This window comes from Cervus elaphus, chromosome 1 (assembly GCF_910594005.1).
Source record: "Cervus elaphus chromosome 1, mCerEla1.1, whole genome shotgun sequence".
NCBI classification, from domain to species: Eukaryota; Metazoa; Chordata; class Mammalia; order Artiodactyla; family Cervidae; genus Cervus; species Cervus elaphus.
Genome location: NC_057815.1, coordinates 95,181,970 through 95,208,019, shown reverse-complemented (window position 1 = coordinate 95,208,019; position 26,050 = coordinate 95,181,970). Strand labels below are relative to the sequence as shown.

The 26,050-nt window shown below is 38.7% G+C and overlaps 1 protein-coding gene and 2 pseudogenes across 1 annotated transcript; 1 reads left to right on the top strand and 2 right to left on the bottom strand.

Annotated features, from left to right (window-relative positions):
• Positions 1–3,890: 3,890 nt before the first annotated feature.
• Positions 3,891–4,838, bottom strand: LOC122700613 (olfactory receptor 8H1-like). The gene has a single exon (XM_043913619.1). The coding sequence runs from the start codon at positions 4,836–4,838 to the stop codon at positions 3,891–3,893; it is 948 nt and encodes a 315-aa protein (XP_043769554.1).
• Positions 4,839–20,255: 15,417 nt separating this feature from the next.
• Positions 20,256–21,004, top strand: LOC122703228 (annotated as a pseudogene).
• Positions 21,005–24,855: 3,851 nt separating this feature from the next.
• On the bottom strand, positions 24,856–25,775 carry LOC122700627 (annotated as a pseudogene).
• Positions 25,776–26,050: the final 275 nt, after the last annotated feature.

Genomic DNA, 26,050 nt, shown 5'->3' with positions numbered 1-26,050 from the left:
TCAGTGCTCATCATTCTTTATGGTTCAACTCTCACCTCCATGCAGGATTCCTGGAAAAACCATAGATGTGACTATATGAACAGGTGTTCACAAAGTGATGTCTCTGCTTTTTAATATGCTGTCTATATTCTGGTTTTTCTTCAGATCATATAAATCTTTCACCTTTTAATATGCTGACTAGGTTTGTCATAGATTTTCTTCCATGTCATAACTTTTCTTCCATGGAGCAAGTGTCTTTTAATTTCATGGCTGCAGTCACCATCCACAGTGATTTTGGATCCCAAGAAAATAAAATTTGTTACTGTTTACATTTGCCATCTATTTACCATGAAGTGATGTGACCAGATGCCATGATCTTAGTTTTTTGAATGTTGAGTTCTAATCCAGGCTTTTCACTCTCCTCTTTCAACTTCATTAAGAGAGTCTTAAGTTCCTTTTCACTTTCTGTTTTTAGGGTAGTATCATCTTCACAACTGAGGTTGTTGATACTTCTCCCGGCAATCTTGATTCCAGCTTGTGCTTCATCCAGGTGTGCATTTCACATGATGTCCTCTTAATAGATGTTAAATAAGCAGGATGAAAATATAAAATCTTGACCTACTCCTTTCCCAGTTTTGAACCAATCCATTGTTCCATGGCTGGTGCTAACTGTTGCTTCTTGACCTGAATACAGGTTTTTCATGGAGGCAGGTAAGCTGGTCTGGTATTCCCATCTCTTCAAGAATTTTCCACAGTTTGTTGTGATCCATATAAAATTTTTAGCATAGTCAATGAAGCAGTAGAAGATTTTTTTCCCCCTGAATTCTATTGCTTTTTCTCTGATACAATGGATACTGGCAATTTGATCTCCAGTTCCTCTGCCTTTTCTAAATCCAGCTTGTACATCTGGAAGTTCTTGGTTCACATGCTGTTGAAGGCTATCTTGAAGGATTCTGAGTATTACCTTGCTAGCATGTGAGATGAGAGCAACCGTACTGTAGTTTGAACTTTCTTTGGCATTGGAACGAAAACTGAACTTTTCCAGTCCTGTGGCCACTGTTGAGTTTTCCAAATTTGCTGACATATTGAGTGCAACACTTTAACAGCATCATCTTTTATGATTTTAAATGGCTCAGGTGGAATTCCATCACCTCCACTAGCTTTGTTCATAGCGATGCTTCCAAAGGCCCACTAGACTTCACATTCCAGGATGTCTGGCTCTAGGTGAGTGACTATGCCATTGTGGTCATCTGGGTCTTTAAGGCCTTTCTTGCACAGTTCTTCTGTATATTCTTGCCACCTCTTCTTACTCTCTTTTGCTTTTCTTAGGTCCTTGCTGTTTCTGTCTGTTGTGCCCATCTTTGCATGAAATATTCCCTTGTTATTTCTAGTCTTTAAAAGTTATCAATTCTTTGAGCTTAGACACATTATAGGGATTAAGTATTATAATAGCCAGGACATGGAAGCAACCTAGATGCCCATCAGCAGACGAATGGATAAGGAAGCTGTGGTACACATACTCCATGGAATACTTCTCAGCCATTAAAAAGAATTCATTTGAATCAGTTCTAATGAGATGGATGAAACTGGAGCCCATTATATAGAGTGAAGTAAGCCAGAAAGATAAAGACCAATACAGTATACTAACACATATATGTATAATTTAGAAAGATGTTAACGATAACCCTATATGCAAAACAGAAAAAGAGGCACAGATGTACAGAACAGACTTTTGGAGTCTGTGGGAGAAGGCGAGTGTGGGATGTTTCGAGAGAACAGCATTGAAACATGTATATTATCTAGGGTGAAAGAGATCACCAGCCCAGGTTGGATGCATGAGACAAGTGCTCGGGCCTGGTGCACTGGGAAGACCCAGAGGGATCGGGTGGAGAGGGAGGTGGGAGGGGGGATCAGGATGGGGAACACATGTAAATCCATGGCTGATTCATGTCAACGTATGGCAAAAACCACTACAATATTGTAAAATAATTAGCTTCCAACTAATAAAAATAAATGGAAAAAAAAAACAGAAAAAAAAAAAAGAATTACCTTGAATCTCAAAAAAAAAAAAAAAAAAGAAATTAAATTTTGCTGTTTTATGCTATACCTCACTGTATAACTTGTACAAACTCTGGGAGATGGTGAGGGGCAGGGAATCCTGATGTGCTGAAGTCCATAGGGTCTCAAAGAGTTGGACACGAATTGGCAACTGAACAACAACCACTGCAAAAATGTATCCCTTTGATATCAAGGTAAAGTCAGTTTGTCAAATAGACTAGAAAAATAAAAAATTGCCCATAAAAATAAAATGAGGTAATATGCTTTTGAAAGAGGAGAGAGGAGCCAAAAAGTTATTCTTAAACATATGCAAGTGAAAGCAAGTAACAATATCTGTAAATATAAAGTCTAGGAAATGCGAATATGAGAGCAAAAATAAATCTTCATAATTTAATGGCATTCAAATATGAAAGGAAATTTTTTAAATAAAGAAGGGGAAAATAATGCAAGACAAATAAATTTATCGAGAGTTTTGATTTGGTAAAAATAATTTAAACATTTATTTCCTAAAAGAGAGTTTGAATTTTAACATTTAAAAAGTACTTTGTAAAAAAAAAAAAAGATATCATTTTAGATAGAAACCAATATAAATTTAAAAAAAAGTTTGTAATCATTATTATTTGAATATAATGATCTATTTAATTACAAAAATATAGAAAATTATGAAATAGTTGGAAAATTTTTAATATATTCTTATGCTTTATGTAGAGAAAATTAAAGGTAATGTACAAAATTTTTAAATAAAGGAAATTTTAGCACTCTACCTGATAAAGCTAATAGGTTGCTGCAACATTTGATTTCAGTGTAATTTAGTAGCTTTACAACTTGTCTTTGCTAAAAATATTAATACAAATGAGACAAGCGTTTAAGTAAAAAAAAAAACTATTTTTAATAATCATGCCAAACCTATAGAAATCAGGAGAAAAGCAATGAGGTCTTAAAATACATAGAATTTCAATGAAGAAGGAGTGTACTGAAGCTTGTTGACATGTCACAGAAGTAAGCCTTTTAAAATGATTTCTTTGGGGGGAGGTTCAATCCAAGAGGGAGGGGATGTGTGTGTATCTACCTGATTTAGTTCATTGTATTGCAGAAAATAACCAAATCAATCAAAAGTAATTCATAAAAAAGTGAATATTCAATAAGAAAAAGCCATGTACATATAAAATACTGCAGGATTATGAGTGTTCAAACAATAATGGCCAGAGCTTATTCGTACGTCCTTAAATGCCATCATTATCTGATTTAATCTTTACAGAATATTTGTGGACCTGGAATTATTATTTATCTTGAGCAAGATAAATTACTATTTTTCTTAAGGAAACTTGAAACTTAAACTTTCAGCAAGCTTTAAAGGGTTATATAAGTAAAAGTGCAGCAGATCTAGAATCTAAATTCTGGAATGGTTGGTTGGGTTTGGGCAAGTGCTCATAATCACTCTGTTATGTTGATTCTCCACAAAGTAAAGGAAATAATTTCCAAAATAATTTACTATTCCCAGAACTGAGCTATTTTCCATCATAAAATTCTGGGAAGTTGGTTTATGCATGTGAACTTGTTTGATATAATTTCAAAGATGAAAACTAATCTTTCACTTTGCAAACCAGTTGCCTTTAAAAATGTATGTATATAGACCATGATTTAACATGGTTCATGATTTCCAGTTACAATGTAGATTTCTAAAGGCATATTCTTAGAAATATTTGACATTGTATTTAGTTAATCAGGATGGTTCAATAACAACATAAATACATAAATAATAAATATTATTAATTCCATTTGTTTCTGTAGAGAAAGCAAGGAAATACACTATAGGGATGGGGAAAAATGAGCTTTAAAATTTTTCATCACTGTTATTTTAATTGTTTGGGGCCTTTTCTCTTCTGCATGACTCTTCTGAGAGAATTTTTCACTTCTTTGTTTCCAAGACTATATATGAGTGGATTTAACATGGGGATGACAATAGTATAAAACACAGAAGCCACATGATCCTTTCCCAAAGAGTAGGACTTACTTGGTTTTGCATATGTAAAAATTGTAGTGCCATAAAAGACGATGACTGCCAGGAGATGGGAGGCACAAGTAGAGAAGGCTTTTTGTTTCCCTGAAGTGGAAGTAATTTTCAGGATGGTAGACAAGATGGCCACATGGGATGCAGACACCATGATAAGAGACACCAGTAGAGTGGAGCCAGCAAATGTGGATATAATGATTTCAATGGCGTGCGTGTCAGTGCAGGACAGCGCTACGATCGGGGGTGTCTCACAGAAAAAGTGATAGATTACATTGGAGTCACAGAAATGCAATCTGCTCATGCAAAGCACATTGACAAAGGCGTCCATAAAGCCAATCAAATAAGATCCAAAAAGTATGGAGCAGCAGCGTCTAGTGGACATAACAGCCAGGTAATGCAGAGGGTCGCAGATGGCTACATAGCGATCATAGGCCATGGAGGAGAGAAGGAAACATTCAGTGGCAGCCAAGAAGATAAAAAAATTCATCTGGATGAAGCAGTTCAGGTGTGAGATATACTTGTTGGAAGTCAGTAAGTTGTCTAAGGTTTTAGGGGTGATGACACTTGAGTAGCTGAGGTCAAGAAATGACAAGTGACTGAGCAAAATATACATAGGAATGTTAAGCTGGGAATCCAGGCGGATTATCAGGATCATCCCCACATTGCCCAGCACAGCGATCAGGTATATCAGGAGAAAGAGGGTGCAGAGGACCAGCCGGATCTCTTCAGAGTCTGTCAGTCCCATGAGGATGAAGTCAGACACATGTGTGATATTCCTTCTGCCCATAGTGTCCAAATGCTCCAAACTGTTGAGATATCAAAGTTGATACTCAGGGAAAATGTCTTCAAATAGTTTGCATTTTCATTGATGACATGACAAATTTATGTTAGCTTAGTGTTTCTAGGATGTGATAATAATGAAGTGTGTAGAGTATGAAGAGAAACATCTTAATTTGATTGCCAAATATATACATATAGAAACAGGTATAAACTGACACTTGGATATAATATAATAAATGCTAATATATTAAAAACAATTAGGATAGCCCTAACACCATTTCCTTTTGTTAAAATGTTTAATTTTCATTAGACTATTACATCATAGGTATTACTATTACCCACATTTTTTAGGTGAGAAAAAGTGCACAGAGAATTTAGATAATTTTTCCAGTCAGGGCTATTTCATGTTTCCTCTGTAATTCTACCAAGATAGAATTGATCCCAGAGAGTATGCTCATGATGCTTTATTCCTATTTATAATTAATTTCAGCAAATCTGAAAATAAATGCTAGATATAAAAGGAACAGTGGTAGAATTGTTTTAATGTATTATGTACTGTTCACTGCATTCAAATATTCTTCAATACTAATGAAAAATAAATATCAACCTCTTGACTTCTTAATTGTAAACAGTGTCAAAATTATAGCTTCATATTCATATTAATTTCCAAAATATGCATTTTCCTAATTTGACTATTAAAATCAAATTTCTTCTAAAATTAGCAATTTCCTTGCAGACCTTAATTACATCAATTTTATATTTCTGGATCCACAAGTCCTGGAACTTCTTAGGGTAAGAAGAAGAAATGATAGAGCAAGTAATCATTCAAATAATGTCAGTAAGAAATGATATAGAAATCATTTAAATGATATCTGTGAGAAATGATACAGATATCATTTAAAAAATGGTATCTGTATGCAGAGACTTCTGATAATTCCTTATTATATTTGAACCTAACAAAAGTCTAACAAAAAAGAACCTAACAAATTTGAGAATAGTACTTACCAGGAGGCCAAGTTAGTGAAAAATCATTTTCTTCTAATATTATCTGTCTAGAAGTATGTCAAACTCAAATTTTGCTCACAATGAAACATGAAGATCTTTTCAGTCAAAAACTTCTGTAATATTTGTTTTCTTTGAGATAAGTTCTTTTGACTTCTTAGTGCATTCATTTTGCTTTATTCTGAGAGAAAAGTTAATCAACATAGAAATTTTGTTCAGCTGGTGATCATGTGTAAATTTTGCCTGGAAGTTGTGTCTAAAAAGAACATCAAGGCTCTACCATGTAAGTAAACAGAGCAGAGTATGTCTTGCCTCTTATATTAACAATTTCAAGGTACCTCACATACTGGGGACTGATGTTAATGCAAAATTTCATCATCTCTGTGGACTAGTTTCAAGGAATATTATTTTGTATGTCCCCAAGGGCAATATTTCTTAAACTAAGTGTAGCTATGCTAATGTTTTCAAAAGCTAGTTATCTTTTCTCTTAGGAGTCAGACAGTGAAGAGCATGATGGCTTAATCTTCCTTTGTGATGCTCTAGCTTTATGCATGTGGTGATAGAGAAACTATTTCTAGAAAAATGCTTGATTACTTTATGACTGGAACCATTAGGGACAAAATGACACATTTTTCACAATGAAACTTTTATATTTAAATCTGTAACATTATAGGAGTTACTATGTTTATTAGAAACAAAATGAAATCTCAAAATGTGAAGGGAATTCTAGGCAAGGTAAGAACTAATTTTTTTAAAGTTTTATTGAAATATAATTGATACAGGAAGATTTGCACTCATTTACTAGGTACATATTGATGAGTTTGGACTTCTGTATATATCCATGATGCCATCACCACAATCAAAGCTCTAAACCTATCCAAAAATCTCCAAAAATGTCCTTGTGTTCTTTTTTGCATATGTATAATTTATGATAACAACTGATTTTTCTAAAATAACTGTTGCATACTAAAACATATCAGTGAAAATAAAGATACAAAATGAGAATATAATAAAATTCAAAAATGATATGAAAATAATCAACCTCTTGTAATATTTGATAAAGTTTTCTTAATTTTTCTGGTTCATAAATGCTTATTTGGGTGCCTCTAGATTTGCATACTTTTTATCATACTGTATATTTAGTATCCATCTGCATTATATAACTAAAATTTCACAACATACTATGACCAATGTTATGCTGTCCTGTCATAAAACCCATAATTTCATGCATTATGCATTGAGTGATACTCCATGACCAACTTTCTTCCAGAGATGTTCATCAAATACTGCATTGTGGTGAACCAAGGATGAAAGAGCAGATAAAAGCAAGGACGGTCCTGGAATGCAGGAACAGGAAAACCAGACCCTTATCATCCTTCCCTCCCCCAGGTTGTAACTATTAATGGGTTGCAGGTCCTCCTGAGCAGTATAACTTGTCTCCCCCGCTGCCCCATAGGAGGGGAGAAGGCATTTGCCTTACTCGTACCCCCGCTCAGTATACCTGCCTCATCCAGTCAGCAAATGACCCTCAAGACCCCTACCCCACCCCTTGTACCCTTAGTATAAAAGTGGATTAAGGACCTGTGTTCAACGTCAGTTCTCCCTTGAGCTGGCCTGCTGTTCTAACAGTGTCTCCCGCTCTAATAAACTTTATTTCCCTCTCATTCTGTCTATTGTCTGGAAATTCTTTTCCAACCCATGCCTAGACCAGGACAAGTATTGCATTGAGGATGATTTAGCAAGATGAGGAAACAAAGGAAGAGTCTAAAAGGGACAGACTAAGAATAGCTTACAATATTATTATAAAGTTTCTGCTGATTTGTGATAATTAAATCCATGTTAACATAGATTTAAAAGTGACTCTTACAGAGAAGGAAGGCTGCTCATACTGCACTTTCAGGTGATAACTTATTGGTGTTGATAAAGGAGCTACTTTTGTATGTGTTATATTTTTGCAGGGCGATTCTACTCAACAAATTTAGTTTTGATACAACAGACGTCTTTGGAAATTAAAAAAAAAAAAAAGCATTGTAAACCTATTTGACAATAGGCAACTGTGAGAGTTAAGCCAGCGATTGAGAAACTAATGGTAATTTTTAATGTAAATACCACCTCTGTAACAATGATAACTTCAAAATTACCAGGACCAAGGTTTTCTTGCTCAATGATGTCCCAAAGTTGAAACTCATTTTGTTCACATTTAATGGTATGTCTTCAGGCTACTCTCATATGTCAAATAGAAACTGGCACTTACCAAGAGCATTGCCAATGACTGAACAACAAAGGCATTTGCCATCTTCCTCTATGGAGACTGAACTCCATGCTGCTATAGACGTTGACCTTCAACATCCCTTGAGGGTGTTCAGGGTGGAGTGAGGCACTCTGTGCTCCAGGGAATCTGGTGGGAGAGGTCTTTAGATAGTTGGAATTTTTAGGAACAAATTTTATGATCTCAGTCCTTGCATCTCCTCATATCTAGAGAAGCATTAAGCACTAAATCCCTTCATGGTGACCTCAGATCCTTATGACTAACAAAAACCTTTTGTAGACTAAATGCTTCATTGTATTGAACTCACTTCACTGAAATCTTATATACTGACCAACCCCCTGCCGCTTTGGAGCAGTCTCTCAGAGCTATCTGAGATGCTGCCTCCGGGCTGCAGTCCTAATTTTGCCCCCAATAAAACTTAACTCACAACTCTCAAGTTGTACATTTTTTTTAGTCCACTCATACCATTTATTTTGTCAAGTTGAAAGCAGGTCCTCCTAAAACTGAGCTCCCCTGCTGAGTTTATGATTAACATCTCTATGCACATGGCATTTCTTTTCTTGTCCATCACTTGTTCCCCACAAGGTTGAAGATTATCAAAAAAAGTGGGATTGAAATGCAGAGGAACCCATGGGGCCCTCTCAAGTACAAAAACATTGTCCCCCAGCTTTTTATTTGTACAAAGAAGACTTTCACCCTCCTAGACTTTCCCTGTGTCCCAAAGGGCATATTCACACAGTAACTAATTAAGGCTTGAAAAAGTTGGCTTAAAACTCAACATTCAGAAAGCTAAGATCATGGCATCTGGTCCCATCACTTCATGGCAAATAGGTGGGGAAACAATGGAAATGGTGAGAGAATATTTTTGGGGGCTCCAAAATCACTGCAGATGGTGATTGCAGCCATGAAATTAAAAGATGGTTTCTCCTTGGAGGAAAAGCTATGACCAACCCAGACAGCATATTAAAAAGCAAAGACATTACTTTGCCAACAAAGGTCCATCTAGTCAAAGCAATGGTTTTTCCAGCAGTCATGTATGGATGTGAGATTTGGATTCTAAAGAAAGCTGAGTGGTGAATAATTGATGCTTTTTAACTGTGGAGTTGGAGAAGACTCTTGAGAATCCCTTGGACTGCAAGGAGATCCAACCAGTCCATCCTAAAGGAAACCAGTCCTGATTATTCATTGGAAGGGCTGATGTTAAAGCTGAAACTCCAATACTTTGGCCGCCTGATGTGAAGAACTGACTCATTTGAAAAGACCCTGATGTTGGGAAAGATTGAAGGCGGGAGAAGAAGGGGAAAACAGAGGATGAGATGATTGGATGGTGTCACCAACTCAATGGACATGAGTTTGAGCAAGTTCCGGCAGTTGGTGATGGACAGGGAGCCCTGGCGTGCCTCAGTCCACGGGGTCGCAAAGAGTCAGACACGACGGAGCGACTGAACTGGACTGAACTGTACTGCAGTGCGCCAGGCTTCCCTGCCCACCACCAACTGCCGAGCGTGCTCAGACTCATGTCCACTGAGTCACCGATGCCATCTAAACATCGCCTCTTCTGTCTGCAGGGGTCCGTTTATGCATCAGTTTGTTTCAATTGTAGCTACTGCATTACTAAAGGATCCCCAGTTGAATTTGCAGAACTGGATGACCCACAAAAACACAAAAACAGAGGGAAGACTCTCAATTGCACATCAATTTTTCAACTACACAAGAAGATTGGCACCCCAACACATTATTCAAGGGTTAGTCGTTGTCTAAGAAAAACAATAAAAGACACTTCTGGAGCTGGTACTTAACATCACTCTAGAATATTTGGAAAATAGAACATGAAAGAGATAAAAAATCATATGTAGTTGTACTAGTCACATATACAAACTGCAGATATTTTCATATATTTTTTTCAGTTATTTCTTGTATATGTATATTTGTATAATATATGTAGAACTCAGAAATATATCAATGTTTACAATCTATTTTATGAGATAATGGGACATTAAAAAACAAAAGTCCTTTATAATATGGTTGGTCTGTACAGAACATTTGTGTTAAATCATTTGTTTACATTCTTCCAGTATTTTTCTGTGTATGTATGTATAATATTTGAAAAGATTTCTTATGGAATATTATTTTGCCTATTTAAATCATAAATCCTAAATATTTTTAACTGGACTATTCTTATTAAATATTCTTCTCAACAGGAGCTTTAATTGCCAAAATAATTCATACAATTAACAAATACACTTGTGATGACTTAGAACAGCATGATGCTTGGTAGGCAGTATCCCAGGTTCTGAGGATTTATCTGTGAGCCACACAAGCAAAGACCCCTCCTCCATGGGGCTTACATTGCATTGAGAGGAGAGAGGCTTGCAGATAAAGACAAACCAAACTGTGGCCAGCACTACCACAGAAGGAGCGCGTGAGGGGTGGGGTGCATCTTGCAGTGGAGTCAGGATCATGCAGCTGGTCTGCAGTGGGGCTGGGGGTTCTGACTTGGACCCTCAGACAGTAAAGCTTATACTTCTAGCTATTGTTTTGATGGCATCATCATAGTCAGATCACTGAGGAAAAATAATAGATGAGGAGAAGTCAAACGGACCCCATCTACTTCTGTGGCAGAAACTACTCAAGAGAGATCCCATATTTCATTCTGCCCATCTTTAATAGATGACCTATGTTTGGTTGGTACATTGAAACCTGTATGCATGCGTGCTAAGTCGTTTTCATTGTGTCTGACTCTTCTCTGTCTGTGGGATTCTCTAGGCAAGAATACTAGAGTGGTTACCATTTCCTTCTCCAGGGGATCTCAACCCAGGGATTGAACCCACATCTCTTATGTCTCCTGCACTGACAGGTGGGTTCTTCACCACTAGTGCTACCGGGGAAGCCAGTATAAAAGACTGCCTTTCTCACTGTCCTTTGTAATTGGGTGTTGACATGTTACTAAGTCCTGACAGGTAAGTGGAAGATTTGTGAGGTACCTATAGGAAGTCTTCTTATACTTTCAGAGAGTGCCTTTCTTCTCAGCTAGCTCCCCTTTGAGACCTGGAATGCAGCTTTAATGGCTGGAACTTGAGCAATCATTTTGGACCATGAGGAAGCATTCATATCCCTGATACCTTGTACAACTCTATTAGTCCTATATTGTGGCAAAAAAAAATTCCTTTAAATACTTTTCTTTTCAAGGTCATCATTTTTAATACACATTAAAAAGAACTTGGAGGTGAATAGATAGCCTGCATTATTTTATACATTTGTTCCTATAACAGTATTCCCATCTATAGGGGCATATTCCTAAGCAGCCACAGTGAAATCTTTAGTCACTGAGCGGTCACTGTATGCTAGGCATTGTCCATGAACCAGGTTTTAAGGAAATGTCAAACCACTTCAGTATTCTTGCCTTGAGAACCCCATGAACAGTATAAAAAGGCAAAATGATAGGATACTGAAAGAGGAACTCCCCAGGTCGGTAGATGCCAAATATGCTACTGGAGATCAGTGGAGAAATAACTCCAGAAAGAATGAAGGGATGGAGCCAAAGCAAAAACCATACCCAGTTGTGGATGTGACAGGTGATAGAAGCAAGGTCTGATGCTGTAAAGAGCAATATTGCATAGGAACCTGGAATGTTAGGTCCATGAATCAAGGCAAATTGGCAGTGGTCAAACAGGAGATGGCAAGAGTGAATGTCAACATTCTAGGAACCAGCAAATTAAAATGGACTGGAATGGGTGAATTTAACACAGATGACCATTATATCTACTACTGTGGGCAGGAATCCCTTAGAAGAAATGGAGTAGCCATCATAGTCAACAAAAGAGTCCAAAATGCAGTACTTGGATGCAGTCTCAAAAATGACAGAATGATCTCTGTTCATTTCCAAGGCAAACCATTCAATATCACGGTAATCCAAGCCTATGCCCCAACCAGTAATGCTGAAGAAGCTGAAGTTGAACGGTTCTATGAAGACCTACAAGACCTTGTAGAACTAACACCCAAAAGAGATGTCCTTTTCATTATAGGGGACTGGAATGCAAAAGTAGGAAGTCAAGAAACACCTGGAGTAACAGCAAATTTGGCCTTGGAGTACAGAATGAAGCAGGGCAAAGGCTAATAGAGTTTTGCCAAGAAAACACACTGTTCATAGCAAGCACCCTCTTCCAACAACACAAGAGAAGACTCTACACATGGACATCACCAGATGGTCAACACCAAAATCAGATTGATTATATCCTTTGCAGCCAAAGATAGAGAAGCTCTATACAGTCAGCAAAAACAAGACCAGGAGCTGACTGTGGCTCAGATCATGAACTCCTTATTGCCAAATTCAGACTTAAACTGAAGAAAGTAGGGAAAACCACTAGACCATTCAGGTATGACCTAAATCAAATCCCTTATGACTATACAGTGGAAGAGAGAAATAGATTTAAGGGACTAGATCTGATAGACAGAGAGCCTGATGAACTATGGACGGAGGTTCATGACATTGTACAGGAGACAGGGATCAAGACCATCCCCTGGGGGAAAAAAATGCAATAAGGCAAAATGGTTGTCTGAGGAGTCCTTAAAAATAGCTGTGAAAAGAAGAGAAGCAAAAAGCAAAGGAGAAAAGGAAAGATATGCCCATTTGAATGCAGAGTTCCAAAGAATAGTAAGGAGAGATAAGAAAGCCTTCCTCAGTGATCAATGCAAAGAAATAGAGGAAAACAACAAAATGGGAAAGACTGGAGATCTCTTCAAGAAAATTAGAGATATCAAGGGAAAATTTCAGGCACAAATGGGTTTGATAAAGGACAGATAGTGTATGGACCTAACAGAAGCAGAAGATATTAAGAAGAGGTGGCAAGAATACACAGAAGAACTGTACAAAAAAGATCTTCATGATCCAGATAATCACAATGATGTGATCACTCACCTAGAGCCAGACATTCTGGAATGTGAAGTCCTGTGGGCCTTAGGAAGCATCACTACGAACAAAGCTAGTGGATGTGATGGAATTCCAATTGAGCTATTTCAAATCCTGAAAGATGATGCTGTGAAAGTGCTGCACTCAATATGCCAGGAAATTTGGAAAACTCAGCAGTGGCCACAGGACTGGAAAAGGTCAGTTTTCATTCCAATCCCTAAGAAAGGCAATCCTAAAGAATGTTCAAACTACCACACAATTGCACTCATCTCACATGCTAGTAAAGTAATGCTCAAAATTCTCCAAGCCAGGCTTCAGCAATACGTGAACCGTTTACTTCCAAATGTTCAAGCTGATTTTAGAAAAGGCAGAGGAACCAGAGATCAAATTGCCAATATCCGCTGGGTCATTGAAAAAGCAAGAGAGTTCCAGAAAAGCATCTATTTCTGCTTTATTGACTATGTCAAAGCCTTCGACTGTGTGGATCACAATAAACTGTGGAAAATTCTGAAACAGTTGGGAATACCGGACCACCTGACCTGCCTCTTGAGAAACCTTTATGAAGGTCAGGAAGCAACAGTTAGAACTGGGCATGGAACAACAGACTGGTTCCAAATAGGAAAAGGAGTACATCAAGGCTGTATATTGTCACCCTGTTTATTTAACTTATATGCAGAGTACATCACGAGAAACGCTGGGCTGGAAGAAGCACAAGCTGGAATCAAGATTGCCAGAAGAAATATCAATAACCTCAGATATGCGGATGACACCACCCTTATGACCGAGAGTGAAGAGGAACTAAAAAGCCTCTTGATGAAAGTGGATGAGGAGAGTGAAAATGTTGGCTTAAAGCTTAACATTCAGAAAACTAAGATCATGGCATCTGGTCCCATCACCTCATGGGAAATAGATGGGGAGACGGGGGAAACAGTGTCAGACTTCATTTTTTTGGGCTCCAAAATCATGGCAGATGGTGACTGCAGCCATGAAATTAAAAGACGCTTACTCCTTGGAAGGAAAGTTATGACCAACCAACCTAGATAGTATATTGAAAAGCAGAGACATTACTTTGCCAACAAAGGTCCATCTGGTCAAGGTTATGGTTTTTCCAGTGGTCATGTATGGATGTGAGATTTGGACTGCGAAGAAAGCTGAGCACTGAAGAATTGATGGTTTTGAACTGTGGTGTTGGAGAAGACTCTTGAGAGTACCTTGGACTGCAAGGAGTTCCAACCAGTCCATCCTAAAGGAGATAAGTCCTGGGTGTTCATTGGAAGGACTGATGCTGAAGCTGAAACTCCAGTACTTTGGCCACCTCATGCGAACAGCTGACTCATTGGAAAAGACCCCGATGCTGGGAGGGATTGGGGGCAGGAGGAGAAGGGGACGACAGAGGATGAGATGGCTGGATGGCATCACCAACTCGATGGGCATGAGTTTGAGTAAACTTAGGGACCTGGTGATGGTCAGGGAGGCCTGGCGTGCTGCAATTCATGGGGTCGCAAAGAGTCGGACACGACTGAGGGACTGAGCTGAGCTGATTCTGAGTTTTATATCATAAGAATAGACAATCCTAATTAAAATTAACCCAGATGCCTATTTTGGAGGCAGAAGGTGGAAACAGCATATCTGTACCATACTTTGGTTGACTGTTTACTTGGTTTTTAGGTTTAGTGCATTAAAATATAGTAATATTCAGAGAAGATAGTAAAGAAATAGTTTCCATTTACTATCTCTCTCTCCATCTGACCCCCTTCAAGAGAAACAAATGCTGATTTTGACCCAGCTCGTGCTTAGTAATCTGGTGGCCGCGTCCAGAGTGCTGGGGTTTCCTCACTGATTTCCTCTGCTGGAGCAAGTACTTACCTCAGTGATTTGGGGGAGGCGGGGTCTCATGATTGACAGCCCTACCAGGTGTGGGACGGACAAGTTATTTACAATACAAGAGTGACTCTGTTGCCAAAGAAGGAAAAAGGGAGATCTGGTCAGACAGACAAACACATTTGAAATGAAACTTTGAGGAAAGAGAGAGGAAGGTTTAAAGAAGATATTTTGATGAGAGAAAGACACCATTTTCACAATTTCCCATGCCAGAGCAATGTGAGAAACACTCTGGAAAAAAAAAATATATAACAGTCATTTTTAATGTGCTTAGATTTTGTGTGTGTGAGAGAGGCAGAGAGACAGAGACAGAGGCAGAAAGAGAGAAGTTAAATGGGATTGTCCCAGTTAATTTCACATTATGCAAGTGAGACTACATAATACAAAATTTAAAATAAAAAGCAGTATTTAGTATTACAGATAATTTAAACAAAAGATTTATTTTGCTCATCTATGAAATGGGGATAACATTATGTGAGGCACTGTATGTATATAAAAATAAGTAAGAGATCATAAAAAAGTGCTCAGAAGACTGTAAGTGATATTTTATTATTTTTATTATTAATATTCTTTTTTTATATAAAAGCATATTTATAGCAGTATTGACTGTAGGTTTTGTTGATTTTTAAATTTGATTTGCAAAGTAAATGCTATAACTTTCTTTTTTTATATATTAATTTTTTATTTTTGTAAATTAATTTATTTTAATTGGAGGCTAATTGCTTTACAATATTGTAGTGGCTTTTGCCATACATTCGCATGAATCAGCCATGGGTGTACAACATTCTTCAGGTTAATAAAAATTCCATCTTTTCATCTTTATAGGCATAAGACAATATCTGTTCCTAATTAAATTTTATAAAGTTTTAGTAGCCCAGGAAAAGAGGAACTCTTATTTATCGAATGTCCTGGAGAAATACTACTTCTTTATCATCAGTGTCTAGGAAAATATATGACTCTGTAGGAGTTTATTCACTAGAAATTTGTTAGCTCTATCTTAGGCTTCCCCAGTGACTCAGCAGTAAGAATCCGCCTGCCAATGCAGGAGACATGGATTCGATCCAGGAGTCGGGAAGATGCCCTGAAGAAGGAAATGACAACCCACTGCAGAATTCTTACCTGGGAAATCCCACGGACAGAGCAGCCTGGAGGAATACAGTCCATGGAGTCGCAAAGAGTCTGACATGACTTAGCGTCTAAACAACAACAACAAATCTATCTTAGGGTATTTTGAAAGGAATGTGATAAAACATTAACTCTAAGACTCATTCTAGCCCTGCTCCAATATCATGTTAATAGATTCCCTCAAAATGACCTTATTTTCTAAACTGTTATACACCCGATTTTAAATATTTAGTGTTACTTGAAAACAAGAGGGTCAAAGTTTGTTAAAATTTGTTGTACCTTCAGTACCATGAGATGCACTATTTCCATTCTTAATGAAAGATCCCCTCCACCTTTTTATTCATCTCCTATTTAACAGGTCTCAGTGAATACAGTGAAGTGAAAGTGATAATCACTCAGTTGTGTCTGACCCTCTGACCCCATGGACTGTAGACCACCAGGCTCCTCTGTCCATGGGATTCTCCAGGCAAAAGTACTGAAGTGGTCTGCCGTTCCCTTCTCCAGGGGATCTTTCCAACCCAGGGATGGGACCTGTGTCTCCTGCATTGCCCGCAGACTTGTTATCGTTGAGCGACCAGGGAAGCTTCAGTGAATACAGAAAGCGTTAGTCACTCAGTTGTGTCTGACTCTTTGTGATCCGTGGACTGTAGCCCCCCAGGCTCCTCTGTCCATGGAATTCTCCAGGCAAGAATACTGAAGTGGGTAGTCATGCCCTTCTCCAGGGGAACTTCCTGACCCAGAGACTGAATCCACATCTCCAGCATTGCAGGCAGATTCCTTAAAGTCTGACCACTAGGGAAGCCCACTTGCTGCTATATTGCCCCTATACTGAATATATTGAATATAGGCTGTGTTCAAATAAAGCGTAGGCAAGGTTCTTAGGGAAGTAACTGTTGTTACTTTTCCTTTTCAAGGTGGCGTTAAATGTTTCCACCAGGTGGCAGCATCAGCTTATCAATCACAGTAAAAGTGTGTTCACATTTCCTTCATTATTTTTTAAGATTTTTTTTTTTTTTTTGGGATGTGGATCATTTTTAAAGTCTTTATTGAGTTTGTTACAATACTGCTTCTGTTTTATGTTATTTTGGTTGTATGGCCACAAAGCACAAGGGATCTTAGCTCCCCAACCAGGGATTGAACCTGCACCTCCTGCATCGGAAGGCAAAGTCTGGATACCAGATACCACTGGATACCAGAGAGAAGTCCCCTCTACCCCTTTAATTTACAAAGGATTCCATAGGGTTTCCTTGTGTAGCTTGGAAGTAGAGAAAATGGAGAGCCTATATCCAGTTACAAACAAATATAAAATTATCAGAAAATAGATCTCATTGGTCTGACTGAGGCTGTAATGCAGAATTTTAATTGCACTTTCCCTTAACTGTTCTTTCCCACGGTACAGTACACTTTGGGGACAGGACATCTTCAATAAGAACAAAGAGAAAATGATGCAAGTAATTCAGGGGACTTTCAGTTAGTTGACTAAGACTCTGTATGTGTCACAGTGGAGTCTTCCATACTTTCCTTTTGGAAGAAAGTAAAAAGTAAAATCAAATGATTACTGAAAATTTGGACGCATCCTATGTGTGAAGGTAAGGGAAGAGATGAAAGCTAAGAATCTTGATTCCTTTTTACTTTAGTTCTTCTTGCCATCTTTAAAGAAGAGGGACCCCATTGAAATGTAAGTTGAACTTCTAAATCATTATCTGTCCCTTTTCCTACCTGAATTTTAGCAAGTTCAGGAGAACATAAATGAAGTAAATTGAAAATAAATTTTATATTTGATTCATGGCCATGATGGCATGATCCCCATCTTTGCTAGATGGTTGAGCAAGGTCTAAGAAGAGATAACCTAGGTAGAGAAAAGTTTAGGTTGTGCAATTGGCCCAAAATATTATAACATGAGTATAAAATGGATCAGAGATGCCTTAGCAGCAGGAAAAGGGGAAAATAAAAGCCCTGAATTCAATTCACATTCCAGTCTAAGTCACCTGGGTGATCTCCTTTCTCCTTGCTAAAAGAAGGTTATTGTGGGCTGTGCTGTTATTATCCTAAGTGCTCTGAACCCCAGAGTGACTTGTGTTCCTCAGCCTGTGTGGTCTCACCTGTTGGAGCACCATAGTCTATTCTAGGCATCAAGCCACATGGAAAAACTGAGAAATTAAAATGTCATGCAGGAGGCTTGGGCAGGGGCTTCCTTGGCTGCTCAATGGTAAAGAGTCCGCCTGCCAGTGCAGGAGACACGGGTTTGATTTCTGACCTGGGAAGATCGAACAAGCTGTGAATCAGCCTAGCGGGTGCTCCACAACTATTGAGCTCATGCTGGAGTCCGCACACTGCAACCGCCGAGCCCAAGGGCTGCAACTACTGAGGCCCGAGCACCCTCCGGCCTGAGCTCAACAACAGAACGACCACGATGAAAACCCGGAGCACTGCAACCAGAGAGGCGCCTCCGCTCCCACTTCCAGGGCAAGACCTGCTCAGCCGTGAAGTCCCAGCACGGCCAAAAATAAACGCGTAAGTAAAGAAGGCTTGAGCAGGTTTGGAAACCAAGACTCAGGAGAGGAGTTGATGAGCTTTCGGCAAAGGGCAAGTGGAAGACTGAGATGAAGTACCTGAGTGACCCTGGAGAAGGTTTAAACAAGCGGTGGGTGTGACGGGTGGATGGTTTGACGGCCCATCCTATCTTTCTCTTTAATTTCCCTGAAGTGAAGAATATCATACAAGCTGTATTATTGGGCCTCAGAGGTATAGCCTTGCTAAAGCTGAATAATAAATTTCAAAATAAAAAAGTGAAGGAAAAGTGCTTAGCATACGTGTGATGATAAACCCCAATATTCCTGGGCTAACAAAAATTTAAAGTATGAGTAGTTTTCTGAGCACTTACACATCAACCCTCTCATTCTAAGTGAGTAAGAGTTCTGAGAGATCAAGTTACAGGGTTTCAGCCATGGTGAATGAGGCATCTCAGGTTCAAGGAGATCAGCTGACTTAACCAAGGCCACTCTTATAGTGCATGAAAAGAGAATACATAGAGGATATAGAGCTGGGCTAATTTAGGCTCTTTTCACGGTTTCTTCCGTGTACTGTTTCCATAAAGTGATGCTTAAACTCAGCATTCTATTATCCTATGGGCTTCCCACTAATGACCATTGGCTGTAACCTCAAAAAAATAGGAAGCCAAAATGCATTATTCTGTACTGCTATTGCAATGTACAACGTTTGATCTCTGTAAGATGAAAGGATTTATGAAGACCCAGGAAACACTGTTACAGTGTGAAAATAGAAAGAGTACAGTCTGTTTTGACAGGTACTTACTCAAAGCACACTTCTGCAAGTCACTAGTATAGGGAACATGGATTAAACTTTTATTTTCCTCCTATGTAAAAGGAAATAATGATGTTTAGCTTGCAGGCTTGTTAAAGACAATATGTAAGGCAAAAATGCCAATAATTAGTGTGCAATTACTGGGAGCTCAATAAGACTCTGTTAAAAGTTTGCATGCATTGACTCATTAAATCCTCACAGCAATTTACAAGGTAGCTATTACTATTATTACTCCTACTTCACAGGTAAAGAAATGTAACTTCCTAGGTTCCGGGCACTTGCAGAAGATGTACTCAGGCCTAAGGTGTAATCCCAAAGTGCACAGCATGTGGCCTGAGGCTGACCTGCTGCTCATTCTTCTCTGCTTGTTTCATTTCACTCTCCTACATCACTTCACCAGGTGTGTACCCAACTGGTGAACTCTGGAAAAGTTCACTGAAGTTGGAATTACTGGATACTTATTCTGGAATTTTCTCTGCTATTGGTTATGGGACTTTGAATTTCTAGGCTGTGGATTTCTCACCCATATACTGATGGACTCCTATGGAGCCTTGCAATATTATAGGTTCAAATCTGATCGTTTGCCCTGGTCTCTAGTTCACTTCTGTTTCCTTAGCCACAGCATGCAACTAAAAGTTGTATGCTCTCCTAGGGACTAGTTTATTTTTTCTGTGTCCCCTTTTTGAAGATATGTTTACCAAATTTCTCTGCTCTTCTCCAGGGGAATCCAGAGTCTGTCCCTGGCAAATGAAAGCGACACGAGGGTCACAGAGTTCATTTTCACAGGTTTGAATTTCAGTCCTCAATTGCAGGCCTGCCTTTTCCTGCTCTTTCTGAGTTTCTACCTCAGCAACCTAACAGGGAACTTGGGTATCATTATTCTGACACAGATGGATTCCCACCTTCATGGGCCCATGTACTTTTCCCCAGTCACTTGTCTTTCGTGGACATGTCGTGAGCCCCAGGATGCTCTCTGACTTCTTTGTGAGGAGGAGAGCCATGTCTTTCCGCAGCTATGCTTGGCAATGGGTGCTTTGGGTTCTTCGCGGCCGCAGAGGGTTTCCTCTGGTGTCCGTGGCCTATGACCGCTGTGTCTGCATCTGTAACCCCCTGCTGTGTACCGTCGCCATGTCCCACAGACTCTGAGTTCAGCTGGTGGTGGGTCCCTATGTCATTGGCTTCGTGAACCCCATGATGCACACATGATGCATTTCGCCTTCCTTTCTGCAGCCCCAATGTCATCCATCACTTCCTCTGTGACTTGCCCCCTCTGCTTTCCCTTGTGCGTGCGGACACCAGTCTCAGCAAGTGGGTGGTTTTTGTCGTGGCTGGAGCTGCGGGCGTCTTCAGTGGCCTGACTGTCCTGGACTCCTGCCTGACAGCCTCATCGCCATCCTGATGATCCACTCTGCTGATGGGAGACATGAAGCCTCGTCTATGCTGTTCTGCACATCCGAGAGCCGTGTCTATCCTGTATGGCCCTCTTCTCTTTATTTACGTGCAGTCTAGTGCCCGTGTCCCCCTGGGTCTCGACAAAGTGGTGTCCGTGGTTTACACTGCAGGCATCCCCATGTTGAACCCACTTACCTATAGCTTGAGGAATAAGGAGGTCAAAGATGTTATCCGCAGGGCCATATTGAAGAGGACGTTTTCTAGGACATAAATTCTTATCTAGAAAGGAAGTTGCAGGAGAAAGCTAAAAGGATAGATTGTGTGGATTCCTAAGGTTCCAGGCATCTGGTAAGTATCTGGGAACACAGTGGTACCCCTTTATCCATTCATCCATCCAATTATTCACTCATCTTGTCAATCAATGTGGATTCCTGAAGCCTTGTATGTGATCTTTTCTGTATACTAAGCCAAAGTTATAGTTCAAACCCACAGCCCCTTTAATTTGGTTCCTTTCAGCCACCTCATAGTCCAATCATTTTCAGAAAAAGTTTATTATTTAATATCAGCTACTATTTTTAAAAAAAACTCTGCACATATATTTTCTTTTTCTGTGGACTGCTTGGAATTGGACTTTTTAATTTATCTTTACATTTATTTTTATTAGTTGGAGGCTAATTACTTTACAATATTGTAGTGGTTTTTGTCATACATTGACATGAATCAGCCATGGATTTACATGTATTCTCCATCCCAATCCCCCCTCCCACCTCCCTCTCTACCCGATCCCTCTGGGTCTCCCCAGTGCACCAGGCCCAAGAACTTGTCTCATGCACCCAACCTGGGCTGGTGATCAGTTTCACCCTAGATAATATACATGTTTCGATGCTGTTCTCTCGAAACATCTCACCCTCGCCTTCTCCCACAGAGTCCAAAAGTCTGTTCTATACATCTGTGTCTCTTTTTCTGTTTTGCATATAGGGTTATCATTACCATCTTTCTAAATTCCATATATATGTGTTGTATACTGTAATGGTCTTTATCTTGCTGGCTTACTTCACTCTGTATAATGGGCTCCAGTTTCATCCATCTCATGAGAACTGATTCAAATGAATTCTTTTTAATGACTGAGTAATATTCCATGGTGTATATGTACCACAACTACCTTATCCATTCGTCTGCTGATGGGCATCTAGGTTGATTCCATGTCCTGGCTATTATAAACAGTGCTGCGATGAACATTGTGGTACATGTGTCTCTTTCAGATCTGGTCTCCTTGGTGTGTATGCCCAGGAGTGGGATTGCTGGGTCATATGGCAGTTTTATTTCCAGTTTTTTAAGAAATCTTCACACTATTCTCCATGGTGGCTCTACTAGTTTGCATTCCCACCAACAGTGTAAGAGGGTTCCCTTTTCTCCACACCCTCTCCAGCATTTATTGCTTGTAGACTTTTGGATAGCAGCCATCCTGACTGGCGTGTAATGGTACCTCATTGTGGTTTTGATTTGCATTTCTCTGATAATGAGTGATGTTGAGCATCTTTTCATGTGTTTGTTAGCCATCTGTATGTCTTGTTTGGAGAAATGTCTGTTTAGTTTTTTGGCCCATTTTTTGATTGGGTCATTTATTTCTCTGGAATTGAGCTGCTGGAGTTGCTTGTATATTTTTGAGATTAATCCTTTGTCTGTTGCTATGTTTGCTGTTATTTTCTCCCAATTTGAGGGCTGTCTTCTCACCTTACTTATAGCTTCCTTTGTTGTGCAAAAGCTTTTAAGTTTCATTAGGTCCCATTTGTTTATTTTTGCTTTTATTTCCAATATTCTGGGAGGTGGGTCATAGAGGATCCTGCTGTGATTTATGTTGGAGAGTGTTTTGCCTATGTTCTCCTCTAGGAGTTTTATAGTTTCTGGTGTTACATTTAGATCTTTAATCCATTTTGAGTTTATTTTTGTGTATGGTGTTAGAAAATGTTCTAGTTTCATTCTTTTACAAGTGGTTGACCAGTTTTCTAGCACCACATGTTAAGAGGTTGTCTTTTTTCCATTGTATATCCTTGCTTCCTTTGTCAAAGATAAGGTGTCCATAGGTTTGTGGATTTATCTCTGGGCTTTCTATTCTGTTCCATTGGTCTATATTTCTGTCTTTGTGCCAGTACCATACTGTCTTGATGACTGTGGCTTTGTAGTAGAGTCTGAAGTCAGGCAGGTTGATTCCTCCTGTCCCATTCTTCTTTCTCAAGGTTACTTTGGCTAATTGAGGTTTTTTGTATTTCCATACAAATTGTGAAATTATTTGTTCTAGTTCTATGAAAAATACCGTTGGTAGCTTGATAGGGATTGCATTGAATCTATAGATTGCTTTGGGTAGTATAGCCATTTTGACAATATTGATTCTTCCAATCCATGAACATGGTATGTTTCTCCATCTGTTTGTGTCCACTTTGATTTCTTTCGTCAGTGTTTTACAGTTTTCTATGTATAGGTCTTTTGTTTCTTTAGGTAGATATACTCCTAAGTATTTTATTCTTTTTGTTGCAATGGTGAATAGTATTGTTTCCTTAATTTCTCTTTCTGTTTTCTCATTGTTAGTGTGTAGGAATGCAAGGGATTTCTGTGTGTTAAATTTATATCCTGCAACTTTACTATATTCATTGATTAGCTATAGTAATTTTCTGGTAGAGTCTTTAGGGTTTTCTATGTAGAGGATCATGTCATCTGCAAACAGCGAGAGTTTCACTTCTTCTTTTCCTATCTGGATTCCTTTTACTTCTTTTTCTGCTCTGATTGCTGTGGCCAGAACTTCCAACACTATGTTAAATAGTAGTGGTGAGAGTGGGCACCCGTATCTTGTTCCTGATTTGAGGGGAAATGCTTTCAATTTTTCAGCATTGAGTGTAATGCTTGCTGTGGGTTTGTCATATATAGCTTTTATTATGTTGAGGTATGTTCCTTCTATGCCTGCTTTCTGGAGAGTTTTAATCATAAATGGGTGTTGAATGTTGTCAAAGGCTTTCTCTGCATCTATTGAGATAATCATATGGTTTTTATCTTTCAATTTGTTAATGTGGTGTATTACATTGATTGATTTGTGGATATTAAAGAATCCTTGTGTTCCTGGGATAAAGCCCACTTGGTCATGGTGTATGATCTTTTTAATATGTTGTTGGATTCTTGCTGATTTCTAGTGAGATTGAGCAACGTTGCAATATTTACAGGACATTTACATACTCTATTAAAAAATATGGAGGCATTCTGTACTTCATATGCACAAAGCATATGATTACAACAGCAAAATCCTGATAAGTTATTACTATGACTAAAGAGTATAGAGGATATAAAAGGCCTTGGGAATAAACCTACACCAAATATGAAGGTAATATTAGAGAGTGCTATGGTTACATAGTTCCTGAATATCTCACTATTTTCAGGTTTCTTGATATATAATTAACATAATATTGTATTAGTCCAAGGTATACAGCATAATGACTCAATATTTGTCTACATTGCAAAATGATTACCCCAATTAGCTTACCAGTCACCTAACAGAGTTCTTAATTTTATTTCTCATGATGTGAATGATTAAAATCTCCTCTCTCAGCATCTTGCAAATATAAAATACAGTATTGTTAGCTATAGCAACTATGCTTTATTTTACAGCCCCAGAACATATTTATCTTATAACTGAAAGTTTTAAACCTTTGACCTTAATACATTTTTTAATATTCTATGTTTAAAGGGTCAAGGTCAAGATTACAGACAATGAGAGATCTCAACACACTGTAAGAAAAACAAAAGTACTGTTAAGTCACTGCTGTGATTACAACATTTACTCAGGACTTAACAAAGAACTTCTGATATCCTAGTCATAAAATGTTTTATATGAATAAGAATATTTATAAGTCTTGGAATTCAATAGTCTACTCTTTTGAGTTTAAAGTTCTAAAATCCATCCCTACTAAATCAGAAATGAGAAAAACAAAGTGAGAAAGTTATAACCTAAGACATTGTATGACTTGTCAATGACCCAAAATCTCAACATAAAATAAAGATTCTCTATACCCAGCCCATGTGGTTACATCTTGCATACAGATTACTCTCAATCTTTAGTATAAATGGTGTTCCAGTTTATTTACCCATAAGAAACTTCTTCCTTTCAAACGTCCTTCTGAATGATTATTTTACTTCCTTGTTTCTCAGGCTATAGATAAGTGGGTTCAACATGGGAAACAGGGCTGTGTAGAACACAAAAACCACTTTATTAATATCCAGGGAGAAACTGGAAGTTGGACGTACATAGATGAAGAAGAATGTCCCATAAATGCTGGAGACAGCAGTTAGGTGTGAGGAGCAGGTGGAGAAGGCTTTCCACCTCCCATCAGCAGAGCAGATGCTCAGGACAGTGATGACAATTAAATGTAGGAGACCAAGATGATCCAGCTATTGGGTACTCCTGGAGCTCCAGCCAAGATGAAAAGTAAAACTTCATTGACCCGTATGTCTGCACATGCCAGGGAGAGAACAGGAAGGAGGTCACAGAAGTGATTGATTTTTGGAAAACAGTAAGGCAGGTGAAAGGTGACAGTTATATGGATCACGGTGCTTATAAGGCCCACAGTATAAGGAGTTACCACCAGCTGCCCACAGACTCACTGAGACATAACGAGTGTATACAATAGGCCACATGCCAGTCGTATGCCATGGAAGCCAGGAGGAAACACTCAGTCACTACACACTGACCAAAAGACCAGATCTGGGCCGCACAACCAAAGAAAGAGATGACTTTTGTCTCCACAAAGATGTCCGTTAACATCTTGGGACCAATGACAGAAGAGGAACAGACGTCCACAAGGGACAAGTGGCTGAGAAAAAAGTTCATGTGGCTGTGGAGTCGAGAATCCATCCAAATGAGAGTGATCATCCCCAAGTTTCCCAGAAAAGTGGCAACAGAGACCATGAGAAATATCATGCAAAGAACAACCTGGATCTGGAAGCAGTTTGTCAAGCCAAATGGAAGCAAACTCAGTCACCAGAGTTTCATGTTCCATAATCCATTTCTCTGATCTACCCTGTAATGAGAAAGAGAGAGATCTTTCTTTGGAGTCAATTCATAATTGGGTTTCCTCATTTTAAAAATGAATGAATCTTTTACCTTTTTTTACATTTACATGGTATATTGACAGACAACACTCCTGACTTCTATCTCTGAGTGGTCACCCATCCACTTATTGTTTGCATGATATTAAGTCACTAAACCTCAGTTTCTTCTTGATTAAAACAGAAATTTTTGAAGAGAATCATAGATTTTTACGTATAGAAGTAG

Bases quoted from the DNA above. Each gene is read 5' to 3' on its own strand.
- LOC122700613 (XM_043913619.1), bottom strand. From the start codon at position 4,838: ATGGGCAGAAGGAATATCACACATGTGTCTGACTTCATCCTCATGGGA.